The following is a 27,967-nucleotide window of genomic DNA, read 5'->3' as shown; positions in this document are numbered from 1 at the left end:
AAAGGCCAAACATTATCATTATTTATGTATTATTTTATTATTATTATTATTATTATTCTTTCTTCTTCTTCTTCATCATCTTCTTCTTCTTCTTCTAATTATTATTCTTATTTTAAAATTCATTTGGCAATAGTTATAGTTTATAAGGTTATCATCAGTGTAATAGTGGTCCTAACCGGGCCAATATCGATCCACCAAGCGTGCGGCCAGCCTGCCCTTCACCCAATTTAGCTTGTCTTAGTGTTAGTCGGTTAGTGGCTAATGTCCTACAACGATCAACAATTTCAGTTTAAACATAACTCTGAGTTTGTCAGACTCGAGTAGAGAGCCATGACTTGGGGCAAGATAGACTATGTACTGTAGATGAATGAATGAATGAATGAATGAATGAATGAATGAATGAATGAATGAATGAATGAATGAATGAATGAATGAATGAATGAATGAATGAATGAATGAATGAATGAATGGTCTTTATTGTCATGGTGCTAGGAAAAACATACTAAAAACAAGAAGGGAAAACAGTAGTTAAGCCGTATATAATAACAATAATAATAATAATAATAATAATAATAACAACTTTTATTTGTATATTTGTATAGCACCTTTACTGCTAACGTTGCAGTTCAAAGTGCTTTAATCATTATATAATCATCATTTAATTATTTAGTCATTTAAACATTAAACAGATGGGTTTTTAGTCTTGACTTGAAAATATTTGCTGAGGTTGCATCCCTAATGTAAACTGGCAGTGCATTACACAATTTTGGTGCATAAAATGAGAATGCAGCCTCACCAAATCTCTACTTTTGTGGTACACAGAGAAAACCAGCGTCAGAAGACCTGAGAGCTCTACTGGGCTGATATGCTAGCAGAAGACCTGAGAGCTCTACTGGGCTGATATGCTAGCAAAAGGTCTTTCAGACATTCTGGTGCTGTGCCAGAGAGAGCTTTATAAAGAAGCATGAAGGATCTTGATATGTATATCTCATTGTCAACCTTCTATCTTCCTATAATGGGGATACGCAGTATTTCAGACAGTGTTTATGAAATAGATGGCTATTTTACAGGCAAACCTTTTATAGACTGCTGCGTTCACGAACAGTACTACCAGTTAAAATATGTTCTTATGGGGTTCTGAGTTGGGACATAATAATAGATAGTGGGAAATTAGTTTGAGAGGTTTGTACCATTTCTTGGTCAGAAGGACCTGATTTCTGAGTATCTTTATACCACCACTAGGTACTTCATTAAAGTGGTACATGTTTAAACTATTACTATTATTTAGTTTAGTTAGTTATTTTAGTGATAGTGGGACTTTGGAAAATAATTCCAGGAAAATATTAAATGGAGAATGATCCAGACTCTTCATTTTATACATTGAACATTCTTTTTTGTAAAACCTCCATGATTTTCTCAATTAAGACTCATTAGAAAGGCACTTAGGACATTTCAGCAATGTGCCTCACGCTCATGAACCTCATAGCCATCAAACCCATACCCATGGCCATCTCTCGGAATATAGACTGAGAAGAACGAGACAAAATATATGTGCAATTTGTGTGAATTTTGCAAAAAGGTTTTATTCAAAATATTTGTTTTTTTAACAAACAGATTTTTAACAGATTTACATGGACTGTGTCATGTTGTCGGTGATACGCCTCATGCTCATGAACCTCATCATGCCTCCCTGGCCTCCCTGGCCTCCCTGGCCTCCCTGGCCCATGCCCATCTCTTTGAAGTTCCTGTACTCTCCAGGCCTCATGTACATCATCTTGCCTCTGTAGTTGGGCTGCTCGTACATCAGCCAGTGGCCGTCCATAACGTTGCAGGACTGGCAGTCGGACATACGGTAACGCTCCTGGATGGAGTCACAGTCATCCATCATCTCGTGCATCTGACCTCCGAAGTTCTCCCTCTCGTAGATCTTCATTCTGTAGTTTCCCCTGTGCTGCAGAAGAAAATGTACTTGTTTTTAATTGATCTAAGAAATTATATGCAAATCTACCTCACATTATACCATTGACAAGGATGGTTAGATTTTTAATCCAAGATATTTTCCTCCTACCATGGGGATCATACGGCAGGACTTGATGCACTCCCTCATTCCCATGGTGCTCATGTAGTCAGAGTACTCGCCCCTCTTCATGAAGTACTGGTTTCCCATGAAGTTGGAGCGGTCGTACACCATGAAGTTTCCGCTCTCCACCCTGCAGGAGTGGCAGCGGCTCAGGTAGGAGGTCAGCTCAGGGCAGTCATTGCTGGTCTCGTAGGAACGACCCTGGAAGTTCCTGTCCTCGTAGAAGATGATCTGGGAACATATAAAGTTTGGTCAGTGCTATTTTCAACAAGATGAGAGAAGCTGCATTGAACAATGGTTATGAACTACTAACTATCTGATCAATGTATTAATATCTATAATGATGATACTACTATTGAATATGCTCAAAATATGTCTGCCATGATAAAGATTTATCTTGATTGCGTTAAATATGATATGAAATATAACACTTTGAAATATAGACATGCTACAGTGCCTACCTTGCCCATCATTTTGATAGCTGTTTGATGATGCTGCTGCGACTGCTCTGAATTCCTGTCTGTTTTAACCCTTACTTTTATACCTGACCCTAATGCAAAGAATTTGTCGCTTCCATTGTGTAAATTCCTGACCCAGCAACATGGGATAGTGGCCAATGAGCAGTGTGGATTTACAGGGTTATTATCTGTCTCTGTATGCATTTCTGCACATGCAGATGCATGTGTCCATTATTGTTTTAAACATAACGGTTAAAGAGAAGCTTCCAAACATACTATGGCCTAGCAAAGTGGTTTATCGTGACATACTGTAAATATAACATTGATGGTGGGAATCTAAAATAAACAATTAGGAATTCTCAGAAATGTGTTTTTGAACATCTACTGTACGGTACAGTAACTGAGGCCTTATGAGCAAACAGACATGGCTCTCAGTTCACTGTGTTATGGAATATATGTATTTATGATGTCATAAATAGATGGGTGTTTAGAAGAAATTCACACCTGCCCTTAATTCCAATGTTATATGAATGTTACAGTAGGTACATATTGCATCTCACTATCATAAGTGAGATCATAATTTTTGCTCTTAAATACTGTATAATTATTAGGACTTAAAGGCCCAGTATGTAGATTTGAGCTCTATGCTGTAGTGCTGAACTCACTTTAATAATGAGTTGGTAATGGTCAAGGAATATGAAAAACATGATGAAGAACATTCAGTGAAGAGTGCTGTTTTGGTCTAAACAAAGGCTTTATAAATCTGGTGTTGTGATCTAGCACTGGCCTTTACATAACTGGCCATTACATTTTATCTTTTGTTTGTTTACAAGGATATGCACTCAATTGCCGATATTTGAAAACATAGCATACAGTATGTACAGTATGTTTTCAAATGTTCAGTGTGGCCAAAGAGGGCAGCAAAGTGGAAAATGTTTCATCTATAAAATGTAGGTAAACGTGAAATTGTGCAATGCATCTGAAAGCATTACATTCTACACCTTTTATTACCTGCTCACTGATGGCATGAATGAATCATGTTAAATGGATGAAAAAAAAATATAATAAAATAATAATAAAAAAGCTCATGCATTTAGTCAGAAATTATTAAGAAAACAGTCCTGATTAAACTCCATTTGTGGAGACGGTTCATAGACGGTTCACTGACCCTTGTTAATTGTGTTAATTGTGTTAATTGTGTTAATTGTTGTTGCTTTTTGTTTGTACCATTTTCCTTGGTCTTCTGTGACCTCTAGCTGATTTCTTGTAGTAGCCTTTGTGGTCTCCATGGAGATGGGAATGTTTGTGGTCTCCATGGAGATGGGAATGTTTGTGGTCTCCATGGAGATGGGAATGTTTCTGGACCGCACAGCTGGTCTTGAATCCAGTGGTGTCGTCTATTTTTTCTAGAGGGTAAATTGTGATTTTCCCCTTCCAGCCTCATATCGTTCATTTCGGAACGCCATTAAAAATAAGTCTGCGCTCCCTGTCTAACGTTATATATCTAACATTACATGTTATAAGGCTGATCTGAGCATGATAGTGCTGCATTTTGACATATTTCATGTCGCATCTCCCCCCTGTTGATGGTATATGACGCTATAGTCAGTCCCAATGGTCTAAAAGTCCAGTGCTTCGTAACACAGACGGGTGAATTTTATGAACGAAAGTGAAAGTTCTGTCACAAAACACCGTTACGTATCCTCACACATTTTTAGTGGGTATATGGAAATCCTTGGCCTTTCCTAGTGGGTATACGGCGTAGTCCTGCGTATCACGTAGACCACACCACTGCTTCTTGAATCCCCTAACAAGCCACTTCACTGCATAAAATGGAGCTCACTGCTCACATCTGGGCTGCAGCCTGGTAGAACCACAACTACCATTAGGTTGAAACTAACACTGGGACCACACCGCGGACGTCAACCTCAGTAGCTCGTGTGCGTTTAATTTCGGCACCCATATTAACAGGTTAGAGCAGTCACACAGCGCGTGTGAGACGCCTCAAGCGTGTCTCACGCTGGCTGCCACGGCACGCCATCTAGAGATTCGGACTCTCACTTATTTTTTACGCGTGCATGAAAATGGTCTGTTGATAGTCATATTCATATTCATCATACTAGCAACGCTATTTTTTTTTTATTTTTTTTATCAACACTTCTGCTATCTGTTGTTAATAAGTAAAAAAGAAGTGTGGACATTGCAGTTTAAAAAATATATAAATACAAATAAATTAGAACTATTAGAACTTGATGTCTAAACAAGTCTCTCTCTCTCTACTCAACACTTTCGTTATCTGTTTCAAATTAAAAGGTGTATAGGTATTATTATACTATAGTAGGTGTTTCTGAGGTAATTAAGTACTCTTGCTCTGAAAGAGAGTAAACAAAAACGACGTGACTGTGTCCTGCTTATAACCGTTTCAGTTTTTCGAACCGCTCATTAAGGAAGGATGACCACAGAGACTGAACCCAGAACAATTTATAATGAAGTGACATGAAACATTATATTATTGATTGCAATTATCAAAGGCAAACTCAATGTACAATGATAAGGCTGGCAGTAGCAGTTCTGCAGGTAGAGCCGCAGCAGAAACGCTGTCAGTATGGAAGCTGCAGTTCCGCCGTGCACACGCGCTGCTGAGGTACCCTTGAACCCCTTGTATGTGATGAGAATGATTGTGCGCGAATTCTCCTCCGATGGCCCTGTTTGTTCTCCCCCTCCCCCTCTACCGGGGCTGAAGCAACATGACACTGTAAACAGATTTGGTGGAGACAGTGATTTACTCATGCTTGTGTGTGGGAAGCAAACCATCTACCTTTGTGTTACTATTTACATGTGTTTATATGTGGCTAAAGCAAGGACAGTGCGGTTTGATCCCCTATTGTGCAAACTGTAGACTCTTATAACAGCAGCCAAGTGAGCAGCCAAGCACTGACGAGCAACAAGTGGTGGCAGCTGAGATATTTGCATTTACATTTTTGGAATTTAGCAGATGCCTTATTCCAAAGCGATTTACAATAATACATTTGAATACTAAGCAAGTGAATCATCAATCTACCAGTCGTAGCAGGAAGAGTAATCCAGCTCAGGCCCGGGGCCATTGATAGAAGGAAAAACCATCTTCTATCACCTTCTTCTAAACCTATTTTTCAACAAAAGAAAATTGGACACTGGAGAAACAGAGAAACAGTACAAGGGGGGCAATAGAAGTCTCTACTGGCAGCAGAGAGGGACTGATGGGATGGTGTGTGTGTCCGGTGTGGATTATCTAACTTGAATGTAGTCTGAGTTCCATCAAATGAATGAAACCTTATAGAAAACGGTGTCTGTGTGGTGGCCTGGGATCCATTGTAACTTGTTTTTGACAGAAAACGTCTGTAAACAATTCCTGTCAACACTGACATAATATTTATGACATAGAAATAACAGTGTCTCAAACATGACATTGAACCTGTCATTCTCTCGTGCCATACTCTTGTTATGACAGAGCTTGCTACTTGCGATGTGACCTCTGTAACATGATATCCTGCACCACTGCCTCACTATGGCAATCGTTACTAACAGTTCTCTAATGTATTTCTTTAACAGTTTGAGGTCATTATTTCTTATTACTGTAGCAGTTACAAGAAACAATGGTTTAGACAGTGACAATTCTTACAGGTCCAAAATAGTTCATAATTACCAACCTTTAATTTTTAAAGGAGGCATAGAATATTGTATATCAAACATTTCCGTGTTTTATCAACAATCTCTGATCATATTTCTTTGAGATGTGATGTTAGCGTGTTTGGGCAGCATATGAGATTGAATTTCCACATTAATTTATCCTTAATATTTTTATTGAGCTTATCACCAAATATATATGAACTCTGATAGAATCAATTCATAGTAACAATATGTGAAATAATGTCAGATCTCACCATTTTAGGGGTGTAGCTAATCATATTGAACAACATTGTCTTGAAGTTTATAAAACCATGGGAAATGTGCAAGTTAACTATACCAGGGCCTTAAAACAGGTGCATAGTTCAGATACTCACAGAAATCCTGCTCAGATGTCACTTGGGAATCTTTAGGAAATCTTTTTAAAATAACATGCACATACTGTTTCTCAAGTTGAAAAAAAGCTACTTTTATTTCAGATTTGCATCAAAAGTTATGATTACTCTGATGTTTGATTCAATGCCTCATTAAGATTTATCTTGCCCGTAGGTCTATGTACAGTTGTTATTAGGTGATATAACTCATTACAGTTAGCATTTCAACAGGAATCCATGGTAAATAAGCAATGTTTAGTAACAGGCTTCATTGATACGCCTCATGCTCATGAACTTGATGGCCATTCCCTGAGTCTCCATGAAGTTCCTGTACTCTCCAGGCCTCATGTACATCATCCTGCCTGAGAACTGGGGCTGCTCGTACATCAGCCAGTGGCCGTCCATAACGTTGCAGGACTGGCAGTCGGACATACGGAAACGCTCCATGGTGGATTCACAGTCCTCCATCAGCTCGTGCATCTGACCTGCGAAGCTCTCCCTCTCGTAGATCCTCATCCTGAAGGTTCCCCTGTGCTGTAGGGGGGAAAAAAGCAATCATTTGAAAAACAGCATACTGTAGATGCCATAAACATCAAGACTTCAGAATGCTTACATTCTCAGCACTTTGTGGTTATGTATAAGACAACTAGCCAAGAGGTCTCTCTTACCTGGGGGATCATACGGCAGGAGCGGATAGAGTCACTCATTCCCATACGCTGGTAGTCAGAGTACTCTCCCCTCTTCAGGAAGTGCTGGTTTCCCATGTAGTTGGTGCGCTCATAGATCATGAAGCAGCCACTCTCCACCCTGCAGGACTGGCAGCGGCTCAGATAGGAGGACATGTCATTGCAGTCGCTGTTGCACTCATAAGAGCGACCCTGGAAGTTACTTTCCTCGTAGAAGATGACCTGAGAAGGATTACTTTAGTTAACATCACACTAAACCATTAAGAGCTTAGATTACATTTCATACTTACAATAGAAAGCTAAGCATATTGCCTTGCTCAAGACAATTGCTCAATCATTAAAGTGATTTGCTTTGTAAAACTATCGGCCGATGACACCACTAAACGCAGACGCTAATATCAGCTCTATTTATACAGTCTATCAGTGTATAAATGTCCACAATTTTAATGAGCTGCATTAAGATGCTTCATAAACAGTTTATAACCAATTTAATTCTAACAGATATTTGGCTGTGACAAATTGTACTGGTCCAGCTAGCCATCTTACTCTGCCCATGGTTGTGGTTTATCTGGTCTCAAAGCAGCTCTGCCGATGGATGACCCTGTTGACATTTTATACTCCACTGTACACAGTGCATCTGACGCACCTTTGTATAGAAACCCTGACTCATCAGCTGAACCAGGACAGTTGTTCAAAGCAAACTCCAAAGGTTTAGTATTGAATGCATATGCTTCGCTGATGTGGTTCTCCAAATGCTTCGCTGATGTGGTTCTCCATCCAAACTCAAAAACCTGAACTTTTTAGCTCACCCCATAGCTCCTTTCTCCTCTTTCTTTTTCTGTTGAATCTTACCTCAAGTCCATCCTGTTGGTTTGTTACACTTATATATGTACTTATATGCACTTATATAATAAAGGGTTGATTATAGATGGTTACCTATTAGTTTGAATCAGTTACAACAATTACTGTATAACTATTGTATTGTATAATTATCAAAACATGGCCTGCTGTAATACTATGTACAGTATATTAAAATAGATAGGAGCAAGATGCCCCTTTTTGGTACCTCAAACACCAAAAAGATACGCAATCTTTAAAGGGGCAATCAGGGTTTCAAACTGCAGCTGAGGGATAGGCTGGAGAAATGTAACCACTCTTAAATTCATAGACAGAGCTATGAATGCAAGGACTGGACATCCATGAGATCGAAATGATAGTTTAAACCATAAAAATAAAAAAAAGCTATAGAGTGTTTGTTTGAAATGGCGTTTACAAAGAATACTGTAAAACAAGGTTATATTTTGGGTTCTGATGGGGGTGAGACAGTTGAACTAAGCTCACAAGGCATTTCTGAGTTATATTCTTCAGGAATCAATGGCTGTATACCACTATATCACTAATTTAAAAGTCCCAAAATGTATGTACCAATCCCAGATTCCCCCATTAAATGAATCTTTATCCTTCATCCAGCGGGAAAAGCACAAATAATGTGAGGGAAACAGATACAGGAAACCTCTACCCGAAGTTGCTCGTTATTATTCATTTATTAAAAATGCCATGATTGACAGCCTCCCCCTCCATCTACGGGCCGCTCAGACCCTGGAGGTTTTTAAATCCCTCCTAAAAACCCACTTGTTTTCCCTGGCCTTCCCTCCCCACTTAGCCACCGTCAGGTCCCTGGCTTTTATTGTTTTATTGTTTTTAGTCCTTTTATCTTCTCTTCATTAATTTGATCATATCTTGTATTGTGTTGCATCTTATTTAATATCCTGCACTTTACCTGTTCTACACCCGTGAAGCACTTTGGTTCAGCTGCTGCTGTATGTAAATGTGCTATACAAATAAATCTGACTTGACATGTCTGTGCGTCAGCCATTATGTTTCTTCAAATTGATTTATGCAACATAGGACGTTGATTTCACGAACTAGTCGTTTAATCTGCTACACATTTTTGAAAAGTGATTGCTATTCAGTAGCCGTCCCCACCGAGTCATTGCTGCCTCGATGCGAAACTCTCGCATTGTAAGTAGTAATTCACGTTTACCTAGTGAACTGCAAGGTTAAGACATCAAGACATGTGAAGGCAGCATAATTGGAATTTAAGATTATTCCCTTCAACTGAAGGATATTTTTCGATATATCTTTACTGTTAATAGATTCTATTTTCAATGTAAAACAGAATCCTTCGTTTATAAAACTTTTTTTTTCAGTTTCTGATTGTTCAATGTCCTCCAGGTAAAGTTAAAGGGGTGGTGGTGGTGTTGTTCAGACAGTTCATTAACAGAGAGAGATGAACCATACAGTATGAGGATGTGGACATTAATTATATGCCAAGATAATGTTTTATAATTGTATTATGTAAAATATAATAAATGTATTATATAATTTATTTAACGATGTAAATTTATTTAACGTGACTTCCGGTATAAACCAATTCAGGTCTTCTATCCGAATACAGATACAGATACAGATACAGATAATGATATCTCTGTACACCCCCAGTAGCGACACTTTATAATCGTGCTTTAATCATGTTTTCACTCATCATGATTTGGGAGATAGTTATGCTCAAGAAAGACCAAAGAGTGATGCTGTTCACCATGTTCCTCATTGGGTAATGACAACGCTGGGTTGGTACTTTTGAAGAGGTGAATTTACCCCAAAGCTGTTCAGGTAATCAGGGAACAGATTAGGATTATTTCCAAAGCAGGTACCATAGTTGATCCCATCCCATCATCGCCTACAGAGGCAGTTTCTCTAAACGTATTTTCTGATTTCTGACACCCACTGACGACGTCACGGTTCTAGTTTTTGGTTCGCGTTGAGAACCAAACATTTTTGGTTCCAGCTGGGAACCAACTTTTCAGGTTCCGAACCAATTTATTTTCGGTCTAAACGTCTTCGGTCTAAACGCCCTGGCTGGTTCCCGACTTGGTTCGGGAACCGGAACTGTCACAGAGCTTTGGCGGTGTGAAAGCCCTATCAGAGAGATACATTTCATACAGGAAGTGTCTTGAAATTGTCATTGGAAACAAAGGGTTCTCCACCAGGTATTAAATACATTTCAGTTAGCATGTTCAATACTTCTTTCCTCTGTCATTCCCCTTTATTGCATAACTTTTTTTTTAATCGATTGGAGTGTTACAATTTCTTTAGCTGTGTAGTTTAATAGCAATGTCTGGTCTACATTTCATATGAATAGCTGCAATGGAAATTTGAATAAACAAATTGTTGATGTGTTGCATACCTATTTCCCCCTAGCTGAGGACTACATTTCGGCCCACAGACAGACAGTCCTCTGAGAGAGCAGAGCAGGAGTGAGCTGTGGTGGTGTAGAGTGTTTAAACAATACAACAATGCAGACATTTTGATATATTCACTAGATTACATAATTATAAATAGTGATTACAAGCAACTAGTGATTACAAGCAAAATAAAATACTACACATTTTATTTAAGTGTTAAATGTCCAATATGATACTATTTTTAAGTTAATATAGGTCTCTGGAGTCCCCAAAACATGTCTTTTAATCTGAAGGCATTCTAGCATCCAGGCTCTTTTTCATTCCTGTTCTCGACGGGCAGTTTCTGTGTCTGTAGCTTTAAATGCAAATAAGCTGCTACTTCCCCACGCGCTGCGCCTTCTGGTGTCCAAAATACAGTTAAAGGAGCAATCTGTAATTGGTACATCAATGTTTGGACTTATCCTTGTTTGGACTTCCTTATATTTGGAATTAATGATATCTAGCCATTGATTATTGGAGAATATAAGTCATGAATGCCTCATCAGCTTAGTTCAATTGTCTTACTCCATCAGAACCCAAAATATAAGATTGTTTTTAATACATTGTTTGTAAACAATAACATTGTAAACAATCGGGAAATACCCCTGCACTTTAAAACATGGTTAAAATTGAAATGTTCTCATGGATGGTCAGTCCTTTAATAGCATTCATAGCTCTGCTATGACATTGAGAGTGGTTACATTCTCAATCTCTCTCTCCAGCCCCATCCCTCAGCTGTTTATATAAAAAAAAGTGACTGGGTGCCTACTTGGTTATTGTTTGAATTACAGATTGCACCTTTAAAGTACAGTTGTACAATTGTATTTATATTTGTATGACTGTGTAAGAGTAAAAAGGGTCTCTTTATCTAGTAGGAACAGTTGTTGCACCAGGAAAAACAATGTAACCTATTGGCTGCTAGAAATGGAGCGAGCATAGTTTTGCAGGCAGGCAGGCAGGGCAGATGGGTAGACAGGGCAGGCAGGCAGGGCAGATGGGTAGACAGGGCAGGCAGGCAGGGCAGATGGGTAGACAGGGCAGGCAGGCAGGGCAGATGGGTAGACAGGGCAGGCAGGCAGGGCAGATGGGTAGACAGGGCAGGCAGGCATGGCAGATGGGTAGACAGGGCAGGCAGGCAGGGCAGATGGGTAGACAGGGCAGGCAGGCATGGCAGATGGGTAGACAGGGCAGGCAGGCAGGGCAGATGGGTAGACAGGGCAGGCAGGCATGACACATGGGTAGACAGGGCAGGCAGGCATGGCACATAGGTAGACAGGCCAGGCAGGCAGGGCAGATGGGTAGACAGGGCAGGCAGGCAGGGCAGATGGGTAGACAGGGCAGGCAGGCATGGCACATAGGTAGACAGGCCAGGCAGGCAGGGCAGATGGGTAGACAGGGCAGGCATGCAGGGCAGATGGGTAGACAGACCAGGCAGGCATGGCAGATGGGTAGACAGGGCAGGCAGGCATGGCACATGGGTAGACAGGGCAGGCAGGCATGGCAGATGGGTAGACAGGGCAGGCAGGCAGATGGGTAGACAGGGCAGGCAGGCAGGGCAGATGGGTAGACAGGGCAGGCAGGCAGGGCAGATGGGTAGACAGGGCAGGCAGGCAGGGCAGATGGGTAGACAGGGCAGGCAGGCAGGGCACATGGGTAGACAGGGCAGGCAGGCAGGGCAGATGGGTAGACAGGGCAGGCAGGCAGGGCAGATGGGTAGACAGACCAGGCAGGCAGGCGTGTAGACAGGAGGCTGGAGTCAGAGGCAGGAGTCAGGCTTGGGTACTCCAGGCACAGAAAAACAGGAATTAATATACAAGGATATACTGATGGGACAGTATAAGGTAAAGGCTGGAAGCACGACTTGACAGTATAAACTGCAGCTACAATCTGGCAGAGTGGTGACATCTAGACCGGGTCAATAAGGCAGGGCTAATGATGAGATGATGACAAAAAGCTGGTTAACCTGACTCCCACGAGAGCAGGAAGGCAGGAAGGAGAGAGAACAGGGGAGGAGGGGTACTGCAGGCTAGATGGCCGTGATAGTGTGTGACCCTGCACACAGACCTTGTGATGTGTGAGTGTGTGTATGTGTGTGAGTGAGCGAGTGAGTGAGAGAGAGAGAGAGAGAAGTTCCTTGTCTACCACCTAATCATTTTTTGTGTTTATTGTGCTCACGTATCTACCGTTTATGTTGTGCCTATTTTGTGTGTTGTGTATTATTTAATGTCAGCTCACCTACCGATGTAACACACATTACCCATCGTGACGTTAGAATTATAAGGTTCTATCTCAATTTTTGTCAAAATTGAGTTTTTTACATAATCTGCTCCATTAGGTGTTTATTAATGCCTGTGTGGTGTTATTTTTAAAATGTTGACATTTATTAGTTAGTAATTCATAAAATACAAAGGTTCCATCTCACAAAACATAATGGAATGTAACAACTTTGACGCGCAATATCTCTGAACTACCCTAAACAGAGATAGAACCTTATAATTCAAAGCTCACCTACCGATGTAACACACATTACCCATGTAACACATTAGGACTCCAGTCTCCAGTATACATTGTGGGTTACACATGCGCAGTAGTCACAAATACATGACATGTTTAGTAGAACCTGACACGGTTTACTATGGTTGTTGAAGGCTACTGCATCTTGGGTAATAAAGAATGCTTTATAAACCTACGCCCAGTTTGTTATCCAGTGGAAGGATGAACATAACACTTGTGGCCCAGTTGCAAGTCTATGGTTAATCATTTTTTCTGGCAATATACGTTTTGGGCTGGTTTTTAGACAATGGTTTCAGCTGGAAATTGTCAATCTGATCTGGCAACTCTAAGTTCAAGCAGGACACTCTAAGTCAGTGCTAGCTGTCTTTCAAATGACAGATCAGCTGTTTACACAGACACACCTGCATGTTACATGTTGCTATCTGCCTTGGTTTTGCTCTCTCTGTATCTATGGTAGATAGATGTACTGTATATACTGTGCATACAGAACATCTATGCATGTACTATGTGTTGTAGTGGTATATAACTCATGAGGTGGCTGTGGTGCAGGAGGTAGAGCCGGCGTCTAACAATCGCAACGTCGTTAGATCGGAGGTTCAAACCCCACCGGCTGGCCACATGCCGAGGTGTCCTTGGGCAAGACACTAAACTCCCAATTTCTCCCAACGAGCGGGCCGGCGCCTTGCATGGTAGCTTGCTGCCGTCGGTGTGTGAATGTGTGTATAAATGGGTGAATGAGAGGCCATTGTAAAGCCCTTTGGAATAAGGCGCTTATATAAGTCAGTCCATTACTATCATTAACTCCCAGACTCCCAGAGCCATTCAAATACGCCAAGCCTAATTGCATCACCATTGTATATTCAATAAATGGTAAGATTTAGATTTGAGTGAAAGATGGTGTTTCCAACCAAGAATACATGTTCTTACACACAGCTGCATTACTTGCTTAATAAAAATTGTGGAGCGATAGAAAGAGGCAAACTCTAACAATAGATAAAAGACCGTTTATTAGTATGAGTGGGGGGGAGGTGCAGTTCTACACTGGGGACTCCGTGATGCGTCTGATGGAGCCGATCCTCATGTCCATGGGTCCCATGCCCATGTCTCTGACGCTCCTGTACTCCCCAGGCTTCAGGTAGATCATCCTGCCTCTGAAGTTGGGCTGCTCGTACATCAGCCAGTGGCCTTCCATCACGTTGCAGGACTGCATGTCGGCCATGCGGAAACACTCCTGGATGGAGTCACAGTCGTCCATCAGCTCGTGCATCTGACCTGCGAAGCTCTCCCTCTCGTAGATCCTCATCCGGAAGGTTCCTCTGTGCTGTATGCAGGGGGACACACAATGTGAGTAAATGACATGTGTGATATTAGAGTGGAATAAATATATTCATACATGTTATTAGCAATTCAATTGAACCTGTATGTCCTGTATGTGATAATGTATAATACTACTAGATTATCACAATGTGATTTACCAAGGGGATCATGCGGCAGGATTTGATGCAGTCGCTCATGGTCATGCCCATCAGACGCTGGTTGTCAGGGTACTCTCCTCTCCTCACCAGCATCTGGTGACCCATGAAGTTGGGACGCTCATAGACCATGAAGCAGCCGCTCTCCACCTTGCAGGAGTTGCAGTGGCTCAGGTAGGAGGTCAGCTCAGGGCAGTCATTGCCGGTCTCGTAAGAACGTCCCTGGAAGTTCTTGTCCTCGTAGAAAATTATCTAGGAAAATTAGATTTTTTTTTAGTACACACCTGCAATATACACTATGTATTCACTTGAGGTGATTTATTTTTGCCAACAATTGTTTCATGTATTGTGTTATGTTACTCATACTTTCGATGAGCTTAAAACGTGTGTACAAGCTTAAAACAAAAATGGTAAGTTATCCTACCCTGCCCATTGTGATGATCTCTCCTAACCCTGACAACACCGGTACTTTGCTGACCCATTCTCTGCCACTTTTATACCCAACTTGATAGCTAAATGATCTATGGAGCCATTGTTTAAATGCCTTACTAAGCAACATTGCATAGAGGGCTGTCATGTTTGTTAAATCGGTCTGTAAATGGTTATTATTCCAGATTGTATGCATCTGGGGCAATGCCAACTGAAGCCCCCTCTCCTATGAGGAACAGGTGGATGGGAGCGACAGATCTATGCACTGACTGGCCCTCTTTTAGATGTGTCACTGCTACATACTGTACAGTATGTCTGCCATGACCATGGGCTTTTTAACTTTTTATGAGATTTCAGTTAATCACTTGTCAACTTATTTTGTTATGATAAATTCCCCCAAAAGAAATGTTCTCAAATCATACAAGTAATGCATGGTTGATTATTTGGGCAAATTACACATTATAACACAGTTAAACACAAGTATTTTTTTTATAAAAACACCACTATTTTGTTCAAAGAAATTCCTAACACGGTGCTGACATTTAACTTCAAGTTGAGGGAAGTCCATACATGATGTTAACTCCAAACAAAAGCTCCTACTGGACTACAATACTGTAAGGACTATGATCACAAGCTGTGTGACAACCAACACAACAAGCCTTGCGAAGGTCCTTGCTACTTTAACAGTGGACAGTTGGACTGCAGATTACTGCAATACTGTGAATTTGTCTGTCATTTCAATGGGGCCAAATTAAATTTAAAAACATGTAGTATTTTTTGTTTTTGTTTATTTTTGTTCCCCAGCCATCAGAGGGGTATTCCCCTTAATATGCACACTCACATACACATACACACTCACATACACATACACATACACATACACACTCACATACACACGTCTATGTATGCCAACTTCCTTCTTTGCTTCTTGTACAGTATACACTTTTAAATGTAATGTATCAAGTCATTTCCATATTTGATTTACTATAGTATACTCTATCTGACAAATGCATGCGAGGGCTCATAATGATGATATGGAGTATGCTTTGGATTACATTACATGCTGATGACTCAGGTGTTTAGTACAATGTAGGTCATATGCTGTGGGCATCTAACTTGGTATAAAAGGAAAGAGACCAACGAGCATTTACAGCACAGTCAAGCTCTCAACCAAACAGCTGCCATCATGACCATGGGCAAGGTAGGTGGCATCAACACAGTTCGTAAAACATAGTTTACAGATTAGGTACATTAAATTAACAGAAATATGGCGAGGTACGGATAACGTTTTATGAGAACATTACATTTGTATTGCTGTCAATCATGTTTGCTAAATTAAGTAAAGTGCATGGTATTGATGGACGTTGTATACAGGAGAGTTAATGTTGTATTTCATGTGCTGGCAGATCATCTTCTACGAGGAGAAGAACTTCCAGGGACGTTCTTACGAGACCAGCAATGACTGCCCTGAGCTCACCTCCTTCCTGAGCCACTGCAACTCGTGCAGGGTGGAGAGCGGCTGCTTCATGGTCTATGAGCGTCCCAACTTCATGGGTCACCAGATGCTGGTGAGGAGAGGAGAGTACCCTGACAACCAGCGTCTGATGGGCATGACCATGAGCGACTGCATCAAATCCTGCCGCATGATCCCAATGGTATAAAAAACATCCCGTTTCATCCTTTTCAGCCAGCATTGAAATGTCATCTTCTGGAATTCATACAAATTTTTTTCTAACCCACCAACAGCACAGAGGATCCTACAGAATGAGGATCTATGAGAAGGAGAACTTCGCCGGTCAGATGCACGAGATGATGGACGACTGCGACTCCATCCAGGAGCGTTACCGTATGTCCGACTGCCAGTCTGCCCAGGTGATGGACGGCCACTGGCTGATGTTCGAGCAGCCCCACTTCAGAGGCAGGATGATGTACATGAGGCCTGGAGAGTACAGGAACCTCAGGGAGATGGGCATGGGCGCGGGCTCCAAGCAGGGAATGAGGTTCATGAGCATGAGGCGTATCACTGACATGTGCTAAATCATCTGGATGGTCATGTTTTCAAATAAATGTTTGAAAACAATTTTCGCCTATTGTTTTAACTATTTTGTGTTTGGTAAAATCTAGCTATAGTTGTACAGCCAAAGAAGAAAAGAGCAGATGGTAGCTATAAAGTGGTCCACGTGGTCTACCATAGAAATAGCATTTTAGAGGACCGTTGTCCTGTGGATTTGACTTACAATTGTGTCCGTTGAAATGTATGTAACCCTCTGGAACCTGAGAGATAAATCACATCATTTTAACTCAAACCGGTCAAGATGTAAGGTAGTTGAACCAAACTGCATAGAACTCCTTCAATTAGTTACTGCCGTAATAATAATAATAATAATAACTTTAATTTATATAGCGCCTTTCAAAAACCCAAGGACTCTTTACAAGGGAATGAAACGGACAGACAAAACAGAAAACTACAAAGCAAAAACTGAGACAATGACTAGGGGGTCTGAGTTTTGAGGGCTAATTTGAAGGAGTCCAGGGTGGCAGCGTTGCGGATCACTATGGGGAGGGAGTTCCAGAGGGTAGGTGCAGCCACGCTGAAGGCTCTGTCCCCAAAGGTCCGTAGGTTGGTGCGGGGGGTGGATAGCAGGCCCATGTCTGCGGACCGCAGGTTCCGGGAAGGGGTGTGCTGGGGGAGGAGGTCAGTTAGGTACTGGGGGGCGCAGGCGTGGAGGGATTCGTAGGAAACCCTCTCTGCATTTCAATACTACTTGACCGGGGGTTCAAGATTAAAAAACACATTTTGCTATCATACTATTTGGACAATTTTCATCAGACATCTGTAATGTATTACTGCCAACTTTATATACCAACTTGACAAGCTGCTGTATCCTGGGATAGTGGCTTAACTTAATTTAGATACCAAGTATTCGTATTGTGAATATCCAGTATGTATCATAAATGTAGCTAAAAGATTAAGTGTACCTTCTGATGATCTAATATTGCAAACACAAGATCCTTCATAGATTAACATAATTGATTCAACACTTGGAAAATGGTTCCTTTCTCAAAAAAATACCTTGCTATCGAATTTGTCACTTTCAACAACTTACCATACAGACAAAACAAGCAAGTATAACTGTATAAGTACTTCCTTTTCTTTATTTTATTCTACAGAATAGAAAAGGGATAGCACTAGTACCCTATAACCTTGTAGCCTGCCCCCACCCAACAAGAGGAACACTGCCTCCCAGTATCAGTGTATGCTCCCCCAGTACCTCTACTGGCTGGACACTCAGGACTTCAATTGTGCTTTTTGCACTACGGTCTGTTTGCACATACAATATGTATTATATTGGTCTCTATTTATACCGTACTGTATATACTGTATGTGACATACCTCAAGACCTATTGCCCTCGTTCAACTATTCAACTGTACCATATTGATATTCATCTCATGTATATCCACTTATTATATTCATTTATTTATACTCACTGTAATACCTTATACTGTAATACCATGCACTGTCTACAATATCATGTCTTTTTTGCACTTATGCCACTATTTGCTCTATCTGGTTAGATGCCAAACTACATTTTGTTGCCTCAGTACTTGTACTCTGTGCAATGACAATAAAGTTGAATCTAATCTAATCTAATATATAACCGCACATTCTATTTTATTACCGGGAAAAGACATTGGTTAGTTTAATAATAGAGACAGTGGTTATCATCAGCGTACTGTATTATGATCCAAGATACATCTATACACCAGATATGACAATGACAATACTTTGATAGCTGCACATCCCTGGTTAATGTGATCACTCTACCTTTGCACTACTAACGTTTACATTATTACCTTTGCACTACTAACGTTTACATTACTACCTTTGCTCATACTGTATATTGCACATTGCACATGTCTCCTGATATAGCTTCCTTTATACTTCTGCACATTACATACTGTACATAAACTACCTCACTGTACTAGCTACCTAACTGAACATAGCTCATAACTATATATAGCCCATAACTGTATATACCTCTAAACTAAACTGATGTTTACAACACTACCTCTGCACATACTGTATATTGCATAGTGACCTATCACTGCCAATTCTTGTTCTATTTAAGTCATCCTCTTATATCACTATTTGCACTTTTGGTTGGATACTAAACTGAATTTCGTTGTATAGTACTTGTACTCTGCGATGACAATAAAGTTGAATCTAATCTAATCTAATCTAATCTAATATACAACCAGAATCTTATATAATAGTCGAGTGACAACAAACGTGGAGAAAGATACATTTGACATTTTATTTTTTTAAAGAATAAGAATTTAACAGGAATCTGTGATGCGTCTCACGGAGCTGAATCTCATTCCGCTGTGTGCCATCTCCCTGAGGTTCCTGTACTCTCCAGGCCTCATGTACATCATCCTGCCTGTGAAGTGGGGCTGCTCGTACATCAGCCAGTGGCCGTCCATAACGTTGCAGGACTGGCAGTCGGACATACGGTAACGCTCCTGGATGGAGTCACAGTCATCCATCAGCTCGTGCATCTGACCTCCGAAGCTCTCCCTCTCGTAGATCTTCATCCTGTAAGATCCTCTATGCTGTTGAAGTGTATACAGAAAATGGATGCTTATAATCAACATTCCTTACATGTAAAGGTTATTAAACCTGGCAGAGATAATTAGTGATTTCAGAATTTTTTTAGGAACATTACATATAATAACAATTGAATAAAGATATATATATATATGTTATGGTACATGTGGGAAAACGGTACATGTGGGAAAACTAGGGTTAGGGTTAGGTGCTAGGGTGCTACGGTTAAGGTTAGGGTTAGGGTTAGGGGTAGGGGTAGGGTTAGGATTAGGGTTAGGGGTAGGGTTAGACATGCCAGCATGTACCAAGTGGACGTGGCACCTAACCCTAATCCTAGTTTCCCCACATGTACCGTATTCCCACATGTACCGTAACATATACAAATATATAATCACAATTAATTGGTGCTGAAAAAACTATTGAAATCCATTTCAATGGAAGGGGCCATGGGCCACACTGTACTATACAGGTGTACACTGTACATACCTGTGGGATCATACGACAGGAGCGGATAGAGTCACTCATCCCCATGCGCTGGTAGTCAGAGTACTCTCCCCTCCTCAGGAAGAACTGGTTCCCAGTGAAGTTGGAGCGGTCGTAGACCATGAAGCAGCCGCTCTCCACCTTACAGGAGTTGCATCTGGTCAGGTGAGTGGTCATGTCAGAGGTGTCAGTCTGGCACTCATAGGAGCGCCCCTGGAAGTTCCTGTCCTCGTAGAAGGTGATCTGTGCAACAAACAACATATTAAATCATAACTTAAATCAAGTTATGGCTGCTTTCATTATCCCATTGTCTCCCTGTTGTCACACATAAAACAAGATGATATACCGTGAGCTTAGAATGATAAGGTTCTATCTTAGAATGATAAGGTTCTATCTCCGTTTAGGGTAGTTCAGAGATATTGAGCGTCAAAGTTTTTACATTCCATTATGTTTTGTGAGATGGAACCTTTGTATTTTATGAATTACTAACTCAAAAATGTCAACATTATAAAAATAACACCACACAGGCATTAATAAACACCTAATGGATCAGATTATGTAAAAAACTCAATTTTGACAAAAATGGAGATAGAACCTGATAATTCTAACGTCACGATGCAGTAACTATCCATCTATGTAGATAATGTAGTAATCCATTTCCAGTTGCTCCAGTTGTCGTTTTTCCCCCCCATATCCTTCCTGAGGAGGATTGTGGCGTTGTGGTGTTGTGGATCGGCTGACCCACGTTGCCTAATCTGTACATACCTTGCCCATGTTTGATGCTCTTTGTGGGATTCTGTCCAACAACCTGTGGCTGCCAGGGGGCTTTTATACTTTATACCCATCCTATCAGGGTGTCTGTCTGTGTGTGTGTGTGTGTGTGTGTGTGTGTGTGTATCCTATCAGGGTTTTGTTATTCAAATTCTCTGGAACCTGATGAGGTTTGCAGGTCTGCAATCACCGTTAATTTCATTTGCGCTATCGGGACCCGGAACGAATAGGGAGGCATGGGGCTGAAGACATAAAGATGAGGATGAGGAGGAGGAGGAGGAGGAGGAGGAGGAGGAGGAAGAGGAAGAGGCGGAGGAAGAGGAAGAGGCGGAGGAAGAGGAAGAGGAGGAGGAAGAGGAGGAGGAAGAGGAAGAGGAAGAGGAAGAGGAGGAGGAGGAGGAGGAAGAGGAGGAGGAAGAGGAGGAGGAGGAAGATGAGGAGGAGGAAGAGGAGGAGGAGGAAGTGGAAGAAGAGGAGGAGGAAGAGGAGGAAGAGGAAGAGGAAGAGGAGGAGGAGGAGGAGGAGGAAGAGGACATGCACTGTCTGTCCTGTGTTGTCCTGTTTTTGCATTTGTATTTGTATTTGTTTTTGTTCATGTATATGTGAAAAAAAGCATAAATGCACCTACTGTAATGCCAAAACAAATTCCTATATGTGTCAAGCATAATGTCAATAAACGTTATCTGAATCTGAATCTGAATCTGAATCTGAATCAGGAAGAGGAAGAGGAGGAAGAAAAGCATTTTAATGAGATGTCTTAGATTTTCAGGCTAGGGTTGGATCAACCTCAATCTGCAGTTCAGGAGAAAAGTTCAAATTCAGTTAATTTATTAAAGTGACACACTTTGGGCCCGTTAATACCGATTGCGTGATGCAATCATGTCACCACGGACCAGAATCTCAAAGGAATGTTTCCAACATCTTGTGGAATCAATGCCACAAATAATTGAGGCTGTTTTGAAAGCAAAGGGAGGCCCTACCTAGGACTGCACGATTTGGGGAAAAAATCGAATTGCGATTATTTGGACAGATATCGCGATTGCGATTAATTTGCGTTTTTTTTTTTTAAATAGCAAAAAAAAAAAAAAAAAAAAAAAAGGGAGTTTTTGTAAAGTGTGGCCATATCTCCGGCTAGGAAGGTCGTATCAACGTGCAGTTTGTTTGTACGTCTTCAGGGGACTTAGAGGCTCCCTCCTCTAGCACCCCCACAGCCCGAGCTACGAGTGAAAGAACTAAACTTACATTGGGTTGCTTTAAAGTTGGGTTGCTTTAAAATCAAGCTTCAGATTAAAACATGTGATGGAGCATTACTAACCTGACTCAGGTGGTTTGTTTCACACAACCATCTAGGAAAGCTTAATTGGAAGCTGTTTGGAAAAGGGCAGGTACTTTCAAAAAATACTTGGCAGGTGATTGGATGAATCTATCTATCACCTATTTTCAGAGAGCATTACCACATGATACCATCAAACTATTAACTGCTCTAATTCTAATGGAAGGATGAGAACTTAAAAGATATGAATTGGGACAACATATTTATTTATGGTTTTTTTAAACAGCAACACCATTTTGTTTCTCTCAACAAGTGTCTTTTTTTTTACGTTCATTGACGTTGACGTTCATTGACGTTGAATCCGACGGGCTGTATGACGTATCCCATACGGGTAGTGGTGTTTCTCAACCCTCTCCTCGGGGCGCCCCAGCCGCTCCATATTTGATCTGTTCCACCACCAGCACACCTGATTCAACTAATCAAGTCCAAATCGTGGTGGAACAGATCAAATATGTGGAGCGGCTGGGGCGCCCCGAGGAGAGGGTTGAGAAACACATAGTGAGTTGGACTTGTGATCGGAAGGTTGTGATCGGAAGGTTGTGAGTTCAAATCCCGCCTGAAACCACACCACTACTAGTGTGCCCTTGAGTAAGGCACTTAGCCCTCAGTTACTCCAGGGGGAATGTCCCTGTAATTCGTAATTGTAAATCGCTTTGGATTAAAAAAGCGTCTGCTAAATGGCAAAAAATAAATAAATAAATAAATAAATAAATAAAATCGCAGGCAAATCGCAGGCTTTGCGATTAGCTAATCGCGTCATTTCAAATCGCGATTTCGATTTAAAATCGATTAATCGTGCAGCCCTAGCCCTACCCCAGTATAGTATTCCTAATAAAGTTTTTGTGAGTGTATATACATTATCTATTTTGTTTATTATGATTTTTCAGATGATTTGGATAGTATTTATATTGTCTTGCATTGTATATGTTCAAGTATTGTGATTGTCATCTGTCATCAGTTACATGTAAAGGAACTGTAGAGGAACAATTGAGCTAGTAAAGAAATGTACAGTATTCATGTAATATCATTATTAATAATAATAATAATAATAATAATAATTCATTATATTTATATAGCGCTTTTCCGAGGCTCAAAGACGCTGACAATATGGGAGAAACGGAAAACACAGAAACAACAAGCAACAGATAACATGAGCACATAGAACACAGAGTTAATGAACGAGGAGGGGGAGGGGGGGGGTGGCAGGGTTAGGGGAGATGGTTAGGGGGTAGTGGAGGCCGTATGCATGTCAGGGGGGGAGGGGGGGTGGCAGGGTTAGGGGAGATGGTTAGGGGGTAGTGGAGGCCGTATGCATGTCAGGGGGGGAGGGGGGGTGGCAGGGTTAGGGGAGATGGGTAGGGGTAGGGGAGGCTGTATGCATGTCATGGGGTCAGGGGGGTGACAGGGTTAGGGGAGATGGGTAGGGGTAGGGGAGGTTAGGGAGGCTGTATTAGGGAGGCTGTAAGCATGTCGGGGCGGGGGGGGGGTGGCAGGGTTGGGGGATTAAGCAAAAGCTCAAAGTGAACTACCACATGTATTACTGATTTCAGACGCTACACTCATTGTTTGCTGAACTCCATAGCGATGCACTGAGAGCTGGCACAGTAGAGGCACCCACTGCACCTCCAGTGGTACAGCCAGGCAAACTGCTTGGTTCCAAACAGAGCTCTAACCAGTGGCGGACTCAGGCTGTTTGAAGGGCAGGGGGGGTGAAAAGAAAAAAAGGGCACCTACTGCACAACATGGGACCCCATCAGTGCACATGGTCAAGTTTAGACCATTGGAAGGGCAGCCAATAGGGCACATCCTCTAATTTTGCCACTCAAAAGGGCACTTTAGTGCGACGTTTTTCAACTGTGGGGGCACATGGTCAAGTTTAGACTATTGGAGGGGCACCAATAGGGCACGTCCTCTCATTTTTGCCACTCAAAAGGGCACTTATTAAGAGAGACGTTTTTCAACCGTGGGGGCACCAGGAGGGGCGGTCGCCCCCCCTGCCCCCCCCCCCCTTGAGTCCGCCAGTGGCTCTAACTCTGCTGGGGACTGGTGTGTTCTCTTCCAGAGAAGACCAATGTTTGTTGGAAGACCAATTGTAACCAAGGCAACTACTGTATCTAGTTTATAGTAAACACACTACGATACAGTATCCACAGTTAAATTACAGCTATTGTACAGAAGAATTTCACATTCTCCATCAACAGCTCATTCATCACAGCGTCAACCAAGAGCACGCCTCAAAGTACCAACTCTGCTTCCAGACCAAGGTGGGCTGGTGGAGGAGAACAGCGTAGGATGGGCTCATTGTAATGCATGGCATGGCAGTGGTGGACTCAGGCTGTTTGAAGGGCAGGGGGGGCGAAAAGAGAAAAAGGGCACCTACTGCACAACATGGGACCCCCCCATCAGTGCACATGGTCAAGTTTAGACCATTGGAAGGGCAGCCAATAGGGCACGTTTTTGCCACACAAAGGGGCATTTTTTCCACTCAAAAGGGCACTTAAGCGAGAATTTTTTCAGCCGTGGGGGCACCAGGAGGGGCGGTCGCCCCCCCTGCCCCCCCCTGAGTCCGCCAGTGTGGAATGGAATTAGGAATGGTATCAAACACCTACACTAGCCTCGCCTGCTCTGCTCAGTACAGTTCCTACATCAGTAGCGACGGTTAGCAGGCGTGTAGCAATTGATAGCGTTGCGCCAATGCAGAATCAGTCCGCAGTGTCTCTCCATAAGCTTTAAAGGGAGATTCAGCACTACAGTTTGACATAGCCATAAGTCAAAGACCACACAAAGCAAGACGTTTCACTTGCTAGCCATTGTAATTATTACTATAGTTATTATTAGTATCCTGTTGCTTTACTAAAGTAAAAACTAGAGTAAAGCCTCTCGGTGATTTGTAGTTGAAGTGTTCTCCGATACTTATGGCAACGCCATATCATTCGGTTGTTAAGTCGTGACGTGTTTCCGGGTCCAAAGTTAATTCATTATATTTATATAGCGCTTTTCCGAGACTCAAAGACCCTGACAATATGGGGAAAACGGGAAAGTGCTGTGTCCCTTGTTGTATGAATAGATCCGAGTCTAAAAAACGATTGAACTGTCATTCTACCGCTGTAGTACACCAGTACTCTGGTGCGGGGAATTTCTGATTTGGACCCGGAAATTGCTAAACGTCACGTTTGACGTCAGACTTAACAACCGAATTGCCTATTTGACTTCCTGTGTCTGTCCAAATTTGCATACTGTATGTATTGCTAATTCTCTAATACGGTTAGTGTGCTTTTTGCTGCGCTTAATGTTGTGTGGGTTTATGTGGATGTGTGATGCTGTCCCTTTAACTTGATGCTGTGACTGTAAGTGGAGGAGGTGTGGAGATGTACGTATGTTTTTACTCTTTTAACTGTGCTGGAATTTTGGATGTGTGCCGCTGTCTGTCGTGTGTGTTCTTTGTTTTTAACATATAACCTGATTTCTTTTCAGCCCCCCCCCCCCACCCCCAAAGAGGCTTTTGTCTTTTGCCAGGCCGCCAATGTAAATAAGAATGAGTTCTTATTGGCCCTGCCTGGTTAAATAAAATAAAAAATAACTCCATTCAACTTGTGTAGACATCAGATATACTTGCTTATGTAGCATCTAAAAGACCAAACCACTCACCTCCACAGTATGCAATTACAGTACAGAGCTAATTTACCATGTTACAGCATTGTACAATAATACAAGATTGTTACTGAGGTGATTACAGAGTTAATCCAATGTTCCTCATAGAAATGTGTTTGTTCAATGTGATTTCCATGTTCCATGTCAATAAGCCCTCTATGACAGCACATACTGTAGAGAAACAATGAACAACCAGCATTATATACAGTATATTTCCATAATCTATTGGTTGATAAACGATGTGATACTGTTCATAAGTGTCACCTTCAAAGTACAAACATCTCCTCCACTGAAAGTTTGAAATCAATGTCCTTCATACAATACCTGTATCTAAACTTCTCCTCAACTAAAAGTTTGAAATCAAAATCCTTCAACTCAACCCTTCAGGCTAGGCCTTCAGGCTATAACCTCACAGCAGCTGACAAATTCATTAAATATTGTAATATTTTATTGTACATATACTACATATTATACATATTATAATTACATAGTAGAATATCAATCTATAATTCCGTCACAAAGCCCCCAAGACCACCTTTATTCTGACATCATGCTCAGTGGAGTTCCAAACATGCTTTTGATGTCTTGACATACTATAGCCCATTCAAAGACTACATTTTGTTTGAAGGATTGAGAAAGAAGGGTGACACCGTAACCCTGAGAAAACATACTGTACATGTTATGGTCCACATTGTGACCTCAATGGTTTAACATACTGTGAGCTTAGAATGATAAGGTTCTATCTCCGTTTAGGGCAGTTCAGAGATATTGAGCATCAAAGTTTTTACATTCCATTATGTTTTGTGAGATGGAACCTTTGTATTTTATGAATTACTAACTAAAAAATGTCAACATTAAAAAAATAACACCACACAGGCATTAATAAACACCTAATGGATCAGATTATGTAAAAAACTCAAATTTGACCAAACATTTAGATAGAACCTTATAATTCTAACGTCACGATAGGTTTGTTTACAAAGCATTGCTATGCTTCAAACCGTGCTAAATCAAGAGCAGATCAGAAGGTTATCAACAACATAATGAGTAAATAACTACTTTTTTTTCAGCCATCTATGGCTATGACTCAAGACTCTTCACAAACAAGATAAAGGCTTGCACTGCCTTGGCCCTGACTGGTTTGATTGATTGATTGAAAACTTTATTAGAAGATTTGCAGAAGTAGGTACATGGAAGTACATATTACATACAAGGTCAACTAAAAGGATAAAAACCCAAGAAAGCCACTGGCTTATTTCAATTGGGGTCCTTAATCTGTATCTTAATCTGTATCTGTATCTGTATCACTGGATCTTAATCCTGAGTAGGGATGGGAATTGATAAGATACTATTGATACCGATTCCATTATCGATTCTGCTTATAGGTTCAATTCTTTATCGATTCCTGATATATTTTCTGTGTGGAAAAAAAGTAAAGCCTACACAAGTTTTCAGCATTTGCAGCTGTTTTATTATCTCGAGTGTCTGAACACAGTGTGTAATATCTGAACGTAACATTTGAACATAAATAAAATGAGCTTGAGCAGCTGGCTGTAGCTTCAGAGCTATCTGTAGCAACAGTCTGTCTGCCATCATCTAAAATGGATTAAATGGGAGAATATTACAGCATTCGTTTTCATTTTGTCAAAGAAAAAAACTGTGTGACATGGTCTGGTGAAAGGGGCAGCATGTCTGCAATTCTCAAGTCGCGCAAATGAGCAAAAAGCTTTTTTCTTTTTCCGTTTTTTTTTTGCATATTATGAAAGTTGAAGTGTTGAAGAGCCCACTCGATATAATAAACAACAGTTTTAGGATCACTAAATACTTATAATAATTTGTGAATTTGATTCACTGTCTCGTCTGCCATAAGCTACTGGATAAGTGATACATGGCTTGTAAAGAACTTACATTTTAGGATGTGTTCAAAAGCAAGGACTGTGTGATCATCTAATTATGTGTAGTTATGTGTTTTTAGCATGTTGATATTGTATCAGCATGTTGTTATGAGCTAAACATGCAGTTAGATATTTGTAGCGATGTTCCTTTTTAGCGCTAGCTATTAGCAGCTGTTCTCCGCTATTTGGTTTGAGGTAGACCAACATTCAAATAAACATATCTTGTTCAACTATTGTCACACATTTGAAAGCTTACAATCT

The 27,967-nt window shown here is 41.1% G+C and overlaps 3 protein-coding genes across 3 annotated transcripts; 1 reads left to right on the top strand and 2 right to left on the bottom strand.

Annotated features, from left to right (window-relative positions):
* Positions 1-1,627: 1,627 nt before the first annotated feature.
* On the bottom strand, positions 1,628-2,553 carry LOC308162866 (gamma-crystallin M3-like; the record flags this gene model as incomplete). Its single annotated transcript, XM_080537007.1, has 3 exons — positions 1,628-1,951; positions 2,069-2,311; positions 2,542-2,553. The coding sequence occupies 3 exons, from the start codon at positions 2,551-2,553 to the stop codon at positions 1,628-1,630; spliced, it is 579 nt and encodes a 192-aa protein (XP_080393133.1).
* A 4,280-nt stretch (positions 2,554-6,833) lies between these two features.
* Positions 6,834-20,179, bottom strand: LOC308162865 (uncharacterized protein; the record flags this gene model as incomplete). Its single annotated transcript, XM_080537006.1, has 5 exons — positions 6,834-7,112; positions 7,247-7,486; positions 14,105-14,383; positions 14,538-14,786; positions 20,060-20,179. The coding sequence occupies 5 exons, from the start codon at positions 20,177-20,179 to the stop codon at positions 6,834-6,836; spliced, it is 1,167 nt and encodes a 388-aa protein (XP_080393132.1).
* LOC308162294 (gamma-crystallin M3-like) lies at positions 16,358-17,000 on the top strand (the record flags this gene model as incomplete). Its single annotated transcript, XM_080536448.1, has 2 exons — positions 16,358-16,618; positions 16,710-17,000. The coding sequence occupies 2 exons, from the start codon at positions 16,358-16,360 to the stop codon at positions 16,998-17,000; spliced, it is 552 nt and encodes a 183-aa protein (XP_080392574.1).
* Positions 20,180-27,967: the final 7,788 nt, after the last annotated feature.

This window comes from Nansenia antarctica (genome assembly GCF_963989245.1).
Source record: "Nansenia antarctica genome assembly, chromosome: 7".
Lineage (NCBI taxonomy): Eukaryota > Metazoa > Chordata > Actinopteri > Argentiniformes > Microstomatidae > Nansenia > Nansenia antarctica.
The sequence above is the reverse complement of the archived record's forward strand: the minus strand, read 5'-3'. Positions and strand labels throughout refer to the sequence as shown.